The sequence below is a fragment of the Lithobates pipiens genome, unplaced genomic scaffold (genome assembly GCF_037356315.1).
Source record: "Lithobates pipiens isolate NorthernLeopardFrog02 unplaced genomic scaffold, aLitPip1_a1.2 Scaffold_22, whole genome shotgun sequence".
NCBI lineage: Eukaryota > Metazoa > Chordata > Amphibia > Anura > Ranidae > Lithobates > Lithobates pipiens.
The window spans coordinates 328,998,993-329,013,315 of NW_027507784.1; the positions used below are offsets into that span (position 1 = coordinate 328,998,993).

General features: G+C 42.8%; 1 protein-coding gene across 1 annotated transcript in view; it reads left to right on the forward strand.

The window, feature by feature from the left end:
- IGFBP2 (insulin like growth factor binding protein 2) overlaps positions 1-14,323 on the forward strand; it is a 157,049-nt gene that overhangs the window by 128,900 nt on the left and 13,826 nt on the right. Inside the window, exons 2-3 of the mRNA XM_077449638.1 lie at positions 1,862-2,070; positions 8,656-8,796. Coding sequence (XP_077305764.1) covers positions 1,862-2,070; positions 8,656-8,796 — 350 coding nt within the window. The remainder of the gene's footprint in view (positions 1-1,861; positions 2,071-8,655; positions 8,797-14,323) is intronic.

Consider the following 14,323-nt stretch of genomic DNA (forward strand, 5'->3'; position numbering starts at 1 on the left):
CATTTCTATTGACTGCCCCTACCACCAACTGCCCGGGGTGCCAACTTTTGAACTGGCAGGTGCCCAGCACCCCCCCCCCCTTTTGAACTGATAGGGCTGGGTACCTGCTTAGCAGGATGGATGGTTGTACTGCCTTGTGACGCATGTGACTCTTGTGGATCCCCCTGCAGCACTGCCAACTTTCTCCCTTTGGCTGCGCTGCAGGGGGGCTGGTTCTAGTAACTGCCCCTTCCACCTGCTGCCCAGCCTCCCCCCCCCCCCCCCCCCCCACCAGCGCTGCTGGTCTCCGTCCTCTCCTCTTCCACCAGCAGCTGCTTTGGACACATGGATAATTTCAGCATGAAGTGCAGCGGGGGGTGGGAGGGGGTGTTTGTTCAGTAAATGTAATTTACTGGCCCCTTCCTTTTTTGAATGACCACAGTGAGTGATCAGTATGGTGTCCAGTGCAGCTGAAACTGCAGAGAAAAGAGACTGTGCAATCTCTGTCCTCAGTCACTTTGTCTGATCAGGATGATGTCCAGTGCAGCTGAGACTGCAGAGAAATAGACTGGGGAATCTCGGTCCTCAGTCACTTCCTCTGTCTGATCAGTACGGTGTCCAGTGCAGCTGAGATTGCAGAGAAATAGACTGGGGAATCTCTGTCCTCAGTCACTTCCTCTGTCTGATCAATACAGTGTCCAGTGCAGCTGAGATTGCAGAGAAATAGACTGGGGAATCTCTGTCCTCAGTCACTTCCTCTGTCTGATCAATACAGTGTCCAGTGCAGCTGAGACTGCAGAGAAATAGACTGGGGAATTTCTGTCCTCATTCACTTCCTCTGTCTGATCAGGACGGTGTCCAGAGCAGCTGAGACTGCAGAGAATGAGACTGGGGAATCTCTGCCCTCAGTCACTTCCTCTGATCAGTACAGTGTCCAGTGCAGTTGAGACTGCAGAGAAATAGACTGGGGAATTTCTGTCCTCAGTCACTTCCTCTGTCTGATCAGGATGGTACCCAGTGCAGCAGCTGAGCCTGCAGAGAATGAGACTGGGGAATCTCTGTCCTCAGTCTCTTCCTCTGTTTGATCAGTATGGTGTCCAGTGCAGCTGAGACTGCAGAGAAATAGACTGGGGATTCTCTGTCCTCAGTCACTTCCTCTGTCTGATCAGTACGGTGTCCAGTGCAGCTGAGACTGCAGAAAAATAGACTGGGGAATCTCTGTGCTCAGTCACTTCCTCTGTTTGATCAGTATGGTGTCCAGTGCAGCTGAGACTGCAGAGAAATAGACTGGGGAATCTCTGTCCTCAGTCACTTCCTCTGTCTGATCAGTACGGTGTCCAGTGCAGCTGAGACTGAGGATTCTCTGTCCTCAGTCACTTCCTCTGTCTGATCAGTACGGTGTCCAATGCAGCTGAGACTGAGGAATCTCTGTCCTCAGTCACTTCCTCTGTCTGATCAGTACGGTGTCCAATGCAGCTGAGACTGAGGAATCTCTGTCCTCAGTCACTTCCACTGTCTCAAAAATGAGACCCCTGATACTTACCCAAAGCCCCCCAATAAGTCAGGTTAAAAGATGTGAAAACAAAATAAAAATAAAAAAGTAAAAAAAAAATTAAAAAGGTAAAATTAGAAAAAATCCAAAAACAAAAAAAACCCCATTAAAGGCTTGTTTTCATGTGCTTTGCTATCTGAAGCGCAGTTAGCATTTGAATCTTTAGAGAGCATGTGAGAGGCAAATTCTGGATTTTTCCACGAGGCTAAAATATTCATCCTTTAGTCACCATGCTGCCTGTTTGTCTTCAATACGTTAATGTATGTATAATATATTTTACTGTAGGCGATTATACACAAATATCACAAATTCCCCTTTTCTTGTACGCAGATACCCCAGAGGAGCGAGCAGACAACGTGTTTGCGGAAAATAACTTGGACGCGGGGCCAGTGGTGACTAATGATAACTTACCAAGGAAGCCACCCCGATCACCAATGAAGGATATCGCTTTGACTCGTGAAAAAGCCAATGAGCAGCACAGATCCAAATCCAACAAAGTTCATGAGGACAAGAAGAACACACGGCCTTCCGTGCCCAGGGTGAGAAGGCCAATGTTTAACCCTAGACCCACAAAGGGCAAAGCTGGGGATGGGGAGAAGGCTTGTCGTGCCGAACGCAATTCATATATATCTATATATATATATATATATATATACGTTGTGGCTTGCAAACTGTTTACCAGGGTTATGGCCAGGGTATACCGGGGTATTTATTTTTTAAGCCGGTGATTGCCTTTCTCATTAAAGTGGTATGAGCAGCTAATTAGCCACTGGACCGCTTCCAGAAGCAGCGGAAGGGGTAATCTTAAACCATCCCCCACCCGCAGCTTGCCGGCAAGCCTTGGAAAGGATCCAATGGCCATAGAGGTGAACAAAGACCAGATTGTCTCTGATCACCTCTGTGATCTAGGGGGACCAAAGCGACATCATGACGTCACTTCTGGTCTAGGGCGGAAGTAAACATTTTTTTTTTTTGTTTGCTTTCAAGGGTTGAGGAGAGATTTGACCCCAGATCTCTCTACAAAGAGGACCTGTCACCCCTTATTTCTATTACAAGGGATGTTTACATTCCCTGTAATAGGAATAAAAGCTGAATAGAATAGAATAGAATAAAAAAGAATAGCCTAAAATAGAATAGAATAGAAAAAAAAATGAATTTCCAAATCATAATTGTAACAAGTTTCAATCTGAAATAAATTATAATTAAACAAATTATCCGATTTTGAAAATGAATTTGAATTTAAAAATGTAAACATATTGCAATAAATACGGTAAGGTATAAAAGTGAAATATGATGATGATTCCTACTTAGGCTGCTGAATAGAATAGAATAGAATAAAATAGAAAATAAAAGAATTAATTAGAAAATAAAAGAATAGTATAGCATAAAATAGAATAGAAAATAAAATAGAAAAGAATAAAATGGAATAAAAAATAATTGAATAGAATAAAACATTATAAAATAAAAGTATATAAAAGAATGGAATAAAATCTAGTGAATAGACAATATAAAGAATTAAAAAGAATTAAGTATAAAATAAAAGTATATAAAAGAATGGAATAAAATCTAGTGAATAGACAATAAAATAAGAAAATAGAAAAAAAAAATGAATAGTTTAGAATAGAATAAAATAAATTAAAATAAAATAGCATGAATATAGCTGTCTTCCAAAATTCAACTAAATTTGAATTTCAAATCCATTTGAAAATAACGAATATTTGAAACAAATCTGAATATATGAAACAATTTCTGAAAACAAATCACTCTGACATAATGAATAGGACGAATTAAATTATTAACTTAATAAACAAATTCAAAATGAAACAAATGTTTCCATTGTGCACATCACTAGTGATCATATTACAGTGCCTTGAAAAAGTATTCATACCCCTTGAAATTTTACACATTTTGTCATGTTACAACCAAAAACATAAATGTGTTTTATTGTGATTTTATATGATCGACCAACACAAAGTGTCACATAATTGTGAAGGAAGGAAAATGATAAATGGTTTTCACAATTTTTTTTACAAATAAATATGTGAAAAGTGTGGGGGGTACATTTGTATGGCGCCCCCCGGAGTCAATACTTTGTAGAACCTCCTTTCTCTGCAATTACAGCTGCAAGTCTTTTTGGGGATGTCTCTACCAGCTTTACACATCTAGAGAGGGACATTTGTGCCCATTCTTCTTTGCAAAATATCTCAAGCTCTGTCAGATTGGATGGAGAGTGTCTGTGAACAGCAATTTTCAAGTCTTGCCACAGATTCTCAAAGAAAAAAGTAAAACAGAATAATATAGGATATAAAATAAAAGAATAGAATAGAATAAAAAGGAATAGAATAAAAAAAAATGGAATTAAATAGAAAGATTATAACCATCTTCTGAAATTTCGAATAGAAAAATATAGAATAAAAAAAAACAATAGAATAGAAATATAATCAATTTCAAAATTCAAATAGGATCAATTTGAATTTGAATAGAATAGAAAAAACAATAGACTAGAATGAATTAAAGCATCTTCCTAGTCTAATCTATTATTTTATATTCTATTCAAATTGATTCTATTTGAACTTGAGAAATGGTTATATTCTTTCTATTCTATTCTATTGTTTTTTTAATTATATTATTTTTCTATTTGTTTATTGTATTCAATTCTATTGTTTTCTATTCAAATTTATTCTATTCAAAATTCAAATTTCGGAAGATGATTATATTCATTCTATTCAGTTTTTTTCTATACTATTCTGTTATTTTCTATTCTATTGTAATCTATTCTTTTTTATTCTATTCAAATTCGAATTGATTCTTTTTGAATTTTTGGAAATGGTTATATTCTTTCTATTCTAATCTATTGTTTTTTTAATTCTAGTCTAGTCTATTCTATTCTTGTCTATTCTATTCTTTTTTTCTATTCTATTCTTTTCTAATGTATTTGAATTCAAATTTATTCTATTTGAAATTCAAATTTCAGAAGATGATTATATTCTTTCTATGTTATTCCTATCTATTTGTTTCTATTATATTCTAGTCTAGTCTGTACTTTAATTTTCTAATCTATTTTGTCCTGTTTTACTCTATTCTACTCTATTCTTTTATTTTCTGTTATATTCTTTTCTATTCTATTATTTTTTTTCTCTATTCTATGCCTTTATTTTCTATTCTATTTTATTATCTTTGGAAATTTGAAAACTATTAGAATTAGAAAACTGTTGGAATTTGAAAACGTTTCAAAAACTATTCTAATTCGAATTTCGTCCGAATTTTTTTTTCGTTATTTCAGATTCGTTTAATTTCGATACTATTGTAATTTGGAAATCCGTCCTAATTTTACTTCAAAATGAAATGAAGCGCACATGTCTAATTGTAGCTCTGCCTGTACGCTGGAAGATAAACCTCCTCCCCAGACTCTAGTCTTTTGCAGATTCTTAAAGCGGAGGTCCACCCTAAAGTGAAGCTTCCGCTCATTGGAACCCTCCCCCCCTCCGGCGCCACAATTGGCACCTTTCAGGGGGGAGGGGGATGCAGATACCTGTATAGTACAGGTATCTGCACCCACTTCCGGCATAGATATTTACGCCACTTCCTGAGGGTCCCCCGCTGTCTGCTGGGAAACACACGGATCCCAGAGACAGCGGAGACCATCCTTATTGCGCAGCACGACTCGCGCATGCGCAGTAGGGAACCAGGAAGTGAAGCTGCAAGGCTTTACTTCCTGATTCCCATACCCAAGATGGCGGCGGCAGCACCCGAGAGCCGATCGAGAGATCGGCTTCGGGTGCGCTGGGCGGGTAAGTGTCCTTATTTTAAAAGTCAGCAGCTGCAGTATTTGTAGCTGCTGATTTAAAAAAAAAAAAAACGGCGGAACTCCCGCTTTAAGCCCCATACACACTATAAGATTTTCTCCTGATTTTTTCCTTCAGATTTACCAAAGCCATATAATATGAGTTCAAACCTTAGGAGTTTCAATGTGTATGTAATCAGGCAGGCCCTTGGACTACATGGTTTTGGTAAATCTGAAGACAAAAATAAGCAGAAAATCTGATAGTGTGTTACAGGTTTTCTTCTAATGCCGCGTACACACGGTCAAACTGTATGACGTACTTAGTCTGGCGGAAAAGTACGCCAGACTGTCCGTCGGAATTTCCGAACGGGCTACTTGCCCACACACGGCACTTTTTGAGCGGACTAATACGGCGTACTAAGTCCGCCGTACTATCCACCCTACTTTTGAAATGAACGGACTCGCCCACACACGCGGAGGAAAGTCCGCTCATTTCGAGCGCGTCTCCAGGTAGGCGGGCCCGCGAAGGAGGTATGGACTTAAAGGGGAACCCCAACGCCGAAAAAAATCGGCGTGGGGGTCCCCCCCAAGTCCACAACAGACCCTTGTCCGAGACGCTACCCGGCCGGTCAGGAAAGGGGGGCGAGCGAGCGCCCCCCTCCTGAGCCGTACCAGGCCGCGTGCCCTCAACATGGGGGGGTGCCTTGGGGAAGGGGGGGCCGCGCAGCCCCCCCACCCCAAAGCACCTTGTCCCCATGTTGATGAGGACAAGGGCCTCTTCCCGACAACCCTGGCCGTTGGTTGTGGGGGTCTGCGGGCGGGGGGCTTATCGGAATCCGGGAGCCCCCTTTAATAAGGGGGCCCCGATACCGGCCCCCCACCCTATGTGAATGAGTATGGGGTACAATGTACCCCTACCCATTCACCTGTAAAATAAAAGTACAAAAAAACACAACACACGAGATAAAATACTTTATTGCACAGCTCCGGGGGTCTTCCGTCTTCGGGGGTCTTCTCGCCGGACTCCTCCGCTATCTTCTTGTAGCTCTTTTGCTAGCGGAGGAGTCCGGCTTTCTTCCTCGCCGCCGGTCTCTTCTTCCGACTTCGGGGGTCTTGTCCCCCTCTTCGGTTCTTCTGCCGGGCCACCGCGCCTTCTTATAGCTCTTTTACAGGCGGTGGCCCGGTCTTCTGGGGGGCTCCCGGATTCCGATAAGCCCCCCGCCCGCAGACCCCGACAACCAACGGCCAGGGTTGTCGGGAAGAGGCCCTTGTCCTCATCAACATGGGGACAAGGTGCTTTGGGGTGGGGGGGCCGCGCGGCCCCCCCTTCCCCAAGGCACCCCCCCATGTTGAGGGCACGTGGCCTGGTACGGCTCAGGAGGGGAGGCGCTCGCTCGCCCCCCTTTCCTGGCCGGCCGGGTAGCGTGCTCGGACAAGGGTCTGTTGTGGACTTGGGGGGACCCCCACGCCGTTTTTTTTCGGCGTTGGGGTTCCCCTTTAAGTCCATACCAGGCGGCGGGGCCAGCGACGTCTCCTTCGCGGGCCCCGCCTACCTGGATACCCGCTTGAAATGAGCTGACTTTTCTCCGGGCGGGAAAAGTCCGCTCATTTCAAAAGTACGGTGGACTGGCATACACACGGCCGGATTGTCCGCCGAAATGCGAGTACGACGGACAGAATTTCGAAAAAAACGAAATTCTTAGTACGCTGAAAAAGTCAGCTGAAGCCCACACATGTCCACTGAAATGTGTTTCGGGGGACTAAGTAGGCCATACAGTCCGCTCGTGTGTACGCGGCATAAGATTGTCCTGTATTTGGCTGCATCCATCTTCCCATGAACTCTGACCAGCTTCCCTGTCCCTGCTGAAGAAAAGCATCCCCACCACATGATGCTGCCACCACCATGTCTCACGGTGGGGATGGTGTGTTCAGGGTGATGTGCAGTGTTAGTTTTCCGCCACACATAGCATTCTGCTTTTAGGCCAAAAAGTTCAGTTTTGGTCTCATCTGACCAGAGCACCTTCTTCCACATGTTTGCTTTGTCCTCCACATGGCTTCTCACAAACTGCAAACAGGACTTCTTATGGGTTTCTTTCACCAATATCTTTCTTCTTGACACTCTTCCATAAAGGCCAGATTACGTCTTCTACGACGAAACGCGTCGGGACTCTACTGCAATCGTGTTTTATCTTGCTAAGCGCTTAAACTACTGTACACATGTGAGTTTTGTACTTTTATCTTTTATTTTTCTATAAAAACGGAATTACACTATTTTTGGTCCCTGTTTTTTCTTCGTATGTATTTAAACATGCCTATGGATATATCTGGCTGGAGTTAAAATACCTCTCAACATATGAAGGGATTGATTATACTCAAGGTCCCCCTGGATAACTGGTTGCTGTGAGAATCTGCATATGGTTGCAAAAGTCTGTATGATCCCCCAAATGTAAATTTGTGAGGATCCAATAATTCCGGTAAGCGTTCAATTTCGCCTGGTGACGGGAAATTCACGTGGTTAATGCACGAGTTTTTCATGAAGGAGGTGTAATATATTTCCTGTACACTTGTGGACCATAGAAGGATACTATACACAAAGGACTCTGTACTGTTTTATTGGGACTCTTTTTCCTTTTTTCTTCCTTTTTTTTGTCTCCTGGATTTTTTTGAAAAGTCTTTTCTCTCACTTTATAGTCACAAATATATGTTTACATAGTAATCAATACTTACGTAAGATTTTATGTGTTATGTGCACCACTTCATAGTGGAATTTTTTGCACTGAATGCATTTGTATAATTTTGCACTTATTATGCTTATATAAGGATGGCATAATTATGTCTGGTGTTTGAAGTTTTGAGAAGCGCTACACTTTTATATAGCATTGTTTACTTCACACTCGATACCCTAGTGATGTGTTAGCAGATCTCCTGTGTTTCATTTTTTCATTTTTTGGTAAGAATAGCGCAGTGTTTTGTTACAAAAATTTATCAGAGTAAAGGGGGCTGAACACAAATGCACATCACACTTTTCACATATTTATTTGTAAAAAAAAATGAAAAACATAAAAAAAAAAACATTTTATCATATCCTTCCTCTTCACAATTATGTGGCACTTTGTGTTGGTCTATCACATAAAATCCCAATAAAAGACATTTGTGTTTTTGGTTGTAACATGACAAAATGTGGAAAATTTCAGAGGGTATGAATACTTTTTCAAGGCAATGTATGTATTATTATGCATACTATATATTAGTATAATTGTAGTATGTTGATGTCAGTTGTAACTGTCCAGTTATTATCATAAGGGAGCAATCTATAATAGTGTGATGTGCTTTTTTGCAGAGTCTGTGTCAGCAGCAGCTGGACCAGGTCCTGGAGAGGATCTCCTCCATGAACCTCCCTGACGAGAGGGGTCCATTAGAACACCTCTACGCCCTTCACATCCCCAACTGCGACAAGAACGGCCTCTTCAACCTCAAGCAGGTCAGATGGCTTCACAGGCAATGGGCTCAGTTAGCAAAAGCGTAAAGAAACTGTTGGTTTTCCATACTTCCCCTCTCACCCCTTGTACGCCCCCTATGGACCAGAGGAATGTTTACATTTCTGCAATGGACCGGTTTATTTGGCAATATTTTTGTCATTAGTTGAGATAACAAAGTAATAGATATACAGGGGAATTCATAGAGAGTATTGTAGATGGGGCAGCACTCAATTCATGCACCTGTAGCGCCTTTCTCTAAAGGGCCCACTGTCTTGGCCCCAAGGTTCTTTCCCCAGCATGATGCACTAGCAGCCAGGCACAGAGTCTCAGCCACACGGCTCAATGATCAGTCTAGAGCAGTGGTCTTCAAACTGCACCCCGGATGTGGCCCTTTGATTGCTTTTATCCGGCCCTTGGGGCATTATTCCCTCCCTCCACTGTCAGCAACAGTGGGTCATAGATCCTGCCTTTGATACCAATGATGGCACACTGTTCCTCACATTGATACCAACGATGAGGCACTATAAATCCAATTGATACCAATGATGGGGCACCATCCCTCCCACTGGCAACAATATGACACTATTCCTCCCATTGATACCAATGATGGGACACTATTAATCCCATTGACACCAATGATGGAGCACTATTCCCCCACTGAAACCAATGATGGGCAGGGGTCAAGTCCTGGGAAAAAAATGTGGAAACTCAACCAAGATTCCCCCTCACCTCAAAAATAAAAAAGAGTTTGTGTGTGCACGTGTTTATATATATATATATATATATATATATATATATATATATATATATATATATATAAATATGTATATGTGTGTATATATATATATATATATGTATATGTGTGTGTGTGTGTATATATATATATATATATATATATGTGTATACATATATATATATATATATATATATATATATATATATATATATATATATATAAATTACGATTAAGCTCTAGTGGTGCATGTGAATTGACAAAATTGTGTAAGTCCTGACTGCATTATCAAGGGCATGGCAACTCTTTTTTTTTTTTTAAAGAAACAGAAAGTTCAAAAATAAACAGCAGATTCCCTCGCAGGGGTATTCAGCATTACAGTCCTGCCTCAGAACACACAGCTTTCAGCCTTCCTGGCTAAAACACAGCACTCCTGCTCAGGCCTTCCACCTTAGGCCTTGGTCTGTCTTCCCCAGACCTCTCTTTTCACTGGCACCCTCCTGACTCCTAGGCCAGACCTCCTGTCTGCCGGGCGGAGCTGTCTCTAAGGATGAGCACTGACCTCTATTCTTGGGATGATTATGAAGCCAGCACACAGGTGTACAATTAGCAAGCCTACCAAAATCAGGCATCCACTGCTCATATGCACCTGTGACACGGGGTCACATCTCCACTATATATATATATATATATATATATATGTGTGTAAAATACGTAATCCTTTTTTAACAAATAAAGTGCAACATTTACTGTGAAGTGGACACCTCCAAAATTCACATGCATTAAACAAATAAATATAGAACAAATGTAACAACAAAATTATTTATCCTGTATGCTATACTAACAAAAAAACACCACAATGTGTGATAAAGGTTCCCTCGCAGGGCATTTATAAAACGAGTTGCAATGACTGGGGGCCCCTCCTGCACTATGTTTCTATGCAGGCTCCAATGTGTGGGGTCCCTCCTGCCCCAAGGTGTCCGGGAGTGCTGAGTGTGCCGGCTTGGGGCCCCCTCTCCTCAGGCTGCCTGTACTGATTGTGCAAAGTGGGGCCCAGGCCCCAGGACGCTCACACCTCAGTGCCCATCAAATGTAGCCTGATCAGTGCCCATCAAATGCAGCCTGATTAGTGCCCATCAAATGCAGACTGATGAGTGCCCATCAATGCAGCTTTCCCAGTGCCCATCATTGCAGTCTGATCAGTGCCCATCATTACAGCCTTGCCAGTGCCCATCATTACAGCCTTGCCAGTGCCCATCAAATGTAGCCTTACCAGTGCCCATCAAATGCAGCCTGATCAGTGCCCAGCCTTGCAGCCTTACCAGTGCCCAGCGATGCAGCCTTATCAGTGTCTGGATCATGGATTTGAATATCCCGGCGCACCCGTCCTCCCCTCCCTCGGTCCTCCTCCTTTTCCAGCAGCTGCTGTGACAAGGTCCTGCCTCTTAAAATACATGTCACACTGATTCAATTTGCAGGCATTAGATCAGTGTTCTGCCTACCCTGGAGTCTCGAGCCCTGAAGATGGGGCACTATTCCTCCCCTAATACCAATTATGGGGATTCTTTACTCAGGACATTTTCTACTCCCACAGTCCAGGCCTCCCAAAATTTGAAGGACAGTAAACTGGCCCTTTGTTTAGAAAGTTTGGAGACCCCTGAAAAACACATGAACTTGGATGGATGCAGGGTAAGCATCGGATACTCCAGCAATGTTAAGTAGTAACTGGAGGAAACCTATCTTCCTCCTTATGGTTCTGAGCACATTTCTTGCAGCAGCAGCAAAAAATAAATAAAAAATGGGCTGAGCTACACGGGAACACCATGAACCATGTCCACTTTTAAGCACAAGCTTATTCTGATGCAAGAGGGACAGGAGCAGCACACGGTCACTAGGATTTCACACACTGGTCTGTACTCACTAATGTCCTTGCCTCCCTCCAATATCTGCCAGACATACTTCCTGTGAATTCTTTAGACCAGATCTCTTAAAGAAGTCCCTCAATCATCTCCAGCAAAGTTTAGTAAAATAGGCCCTCAAGCTAGCACAGTTGGGACCTCATTGAGAAAAAGCATACTTTGGACTATCCTGGAAGGGCAGTAGCCCTTCAGGCTGAGATCTCCTCCTCCTCCTCCTGGACAAGAGCCCCTCTGCTCCAGGCCTCAGACTATTAATGCTCACTCCCAGCCACCATCTGGACACCCTCCTCCAGGGATTGGCTGGGGCCACAGGAATATTCATACTGTAGATTTGACTCCCCCAGCCCACCACTTCCAGAACCATCCAGAAAGAAGGGGGGAGCAGCAGGTTGGAAGGGTGACGGACAATCAATCCCTCCATGCATGCTGAATGACCACTTCTCCTCCTCTCGCTCACAGACATTCAGCTGCTGAAAAAAGGAAATGGAGGGCATCGGTTGCTCTACATGCCACCCCCACCACCTCACTATCCCTGTCCTGCTGCCCTGGGCCCCTGTGTGCTCCCCTGGCCCCCCTGCAGTGCTGCCGGGGTTTCCCCTTCTCATCTTCCACTGGCTGCTGCAGGGGATACTGACATGATGGAGAGCATGGAAGGAGTCAGTGATTGGTGCTTCAGTTTATGAATGAACGGGAGATCTCTGTATTCCTGTTCATTCATTCTGTGCTGCTGTGGCTGCAGAGATAGAGATTTAGGTGCCCTCAATCTCCTTTCTCTGTCTCAAAGGTGAAACGTCAGAGGTCTGTTTAGGCCCCTGATATTTCACCAAAGCCCCCCAACAGGGGTCCTAAGAAAATGTAATTGTGAAGAAAAATAAATTAAATGGTAAAAAAAATGATTAAAAAAATAACAAAAATAAAAAAACTACTGACACCAGTGGCGGAACTATAGGGTCGCAAAGGTCGCACTTGTGACTGGGTCCTGGCATTCCACCACCACGGGACCCCAAGATCGCAGGAAGGGGGCCTGCTGCAGGACCGTAATAAAGGGTACCACGATGGGAGTAAAGGGCCCTGGGATCAGTGGGAGGAGCCCCAGCCAGGGGGGCCCTTTATGGTTTCTCGCACCGGACCCTGAATGTTCTAGTTATGCCTCTGTGTCTAAATGTAGATATATGTTTGTTTTCATTGATACAGTTCCACAGAACCTGAAGAAGTGGAATCCCTAAGCCCACAAAACACGCTGTATTTCTGCTATTGGGTTAGGATCACCAATTTTATTAGCATGCAAGATGCTGAAAAAGACTCTAAAAAGAGTGGTGCCATACTGGGGCTGGGTTCCTGGTGGGGGTTTTTTTTTTGCTGCAGGTTTCACTGGGGACCGGTAATCCTTGAAAGTTTTACACTTTGGCATAAGCAGGGTTTGGGTTTGGATGGAGTAAATTGTCTATATACCAGCAAGGGCCACAAAGCTTGCTAGCATGAATCGTCAATCCTCCATATCTGACCACATCCCCAGGTATAGACTTTTTTTTAAAGAAAGTTGGTATCAGAGTCACTATAATGTGCTCTGTATTTCCTGGGCAATATAGGCATATTGTTAAAAATGATTTAGTTACAATTAAGCTGGATTTATCACCAGGACATTATTCTCATATTTTTAAAGGTCTATTACTATTTGTATTATTATTACTATAATTAATACATTTTATTTTAGAGTATTTGATATATAAAATCTATACGAAAGAATATGGATTTGCAACTCATGCTGTCCATTCATGAGTGATATTTTAGTTATAACTGGATCCTGGTGGGCTGGCTCCTGGCTTCTTATAAGTCTTAAATGCTCCAACATGGAGATCTCCCGACCATAATTATAAGATCTGTTCCTGTCCACCAGGGAGTTTTGTGTATTATTGCCCATCTTTGTGTGTCCTATCATCTCCTGTTACATTCTTTATAATTTAAAACAAATAAAAATGAAGCAGGGGTATTGGGAACCCCTCATAATGGGCACAGCAGGTGTACAGACCCAAGAACTCAACAAAGGGATGGTGGTGACCCCTCATAATGGGCACAGAACTGGGAACTCAGCACAGGGATGGTGGGAACTCCTCATAATGGGCACAGCAGGTTTACAGCCCAGGAACTCAACAAAGGGATGGTGGAAACCCCTTATAATGGATAGAGTAGGTGTACAGACCCAGGATCCCAGCACAGGAACATTAGGAACCCCTAATAATGAGCACAGCAGGTGTACAGACCCAGGAACTCAGCACAGAGATGGTGGGAACCCCTCATAATGGGCACAGCAGGTGTACAGACCCAGGAACTTGGCACAGGGATGGTGGGAATCCTTCCTAATGGGCACAGCAGGTGTACAGACCCGGGAACTCAGCAATGAGATGGTGGGTACCCCTCATAATGGACACAGAAGGTATACAGACCCAGGAATTCCTTCCTACCAAATACTGTAACTTCATATTGGGTGGGATTGCTTGTTACAAAAATAATCCCAAATTGGTAAAGAAATACATTTTAGTACCACTATTTGGGCTATAGCCCTTCAATGGAAATCCATAGTAGTTCCATGTTCTCTTATTATTGATCGAATGGATTCCATAATGCTCATGGAACGTACAGTGCCTTGAAAAAGTATTCATACCCCTTGAAATTTTCCAGATTTTGTAAGGTTACAACCAAAAACGTAAAAGTATTTTATTGGGCTTTTATGTGATAGACCAACACAAAGTGGCACATAATTGTGAAGTGGAAGGAAAATGATAAATGGTTTCCAAAAATGTTTACAAATAAATATGTGAAAAGTGTGGGGTGCATTTGTATTCAGCCCCCTTTACTCTGATACCCCTAACTAAAATC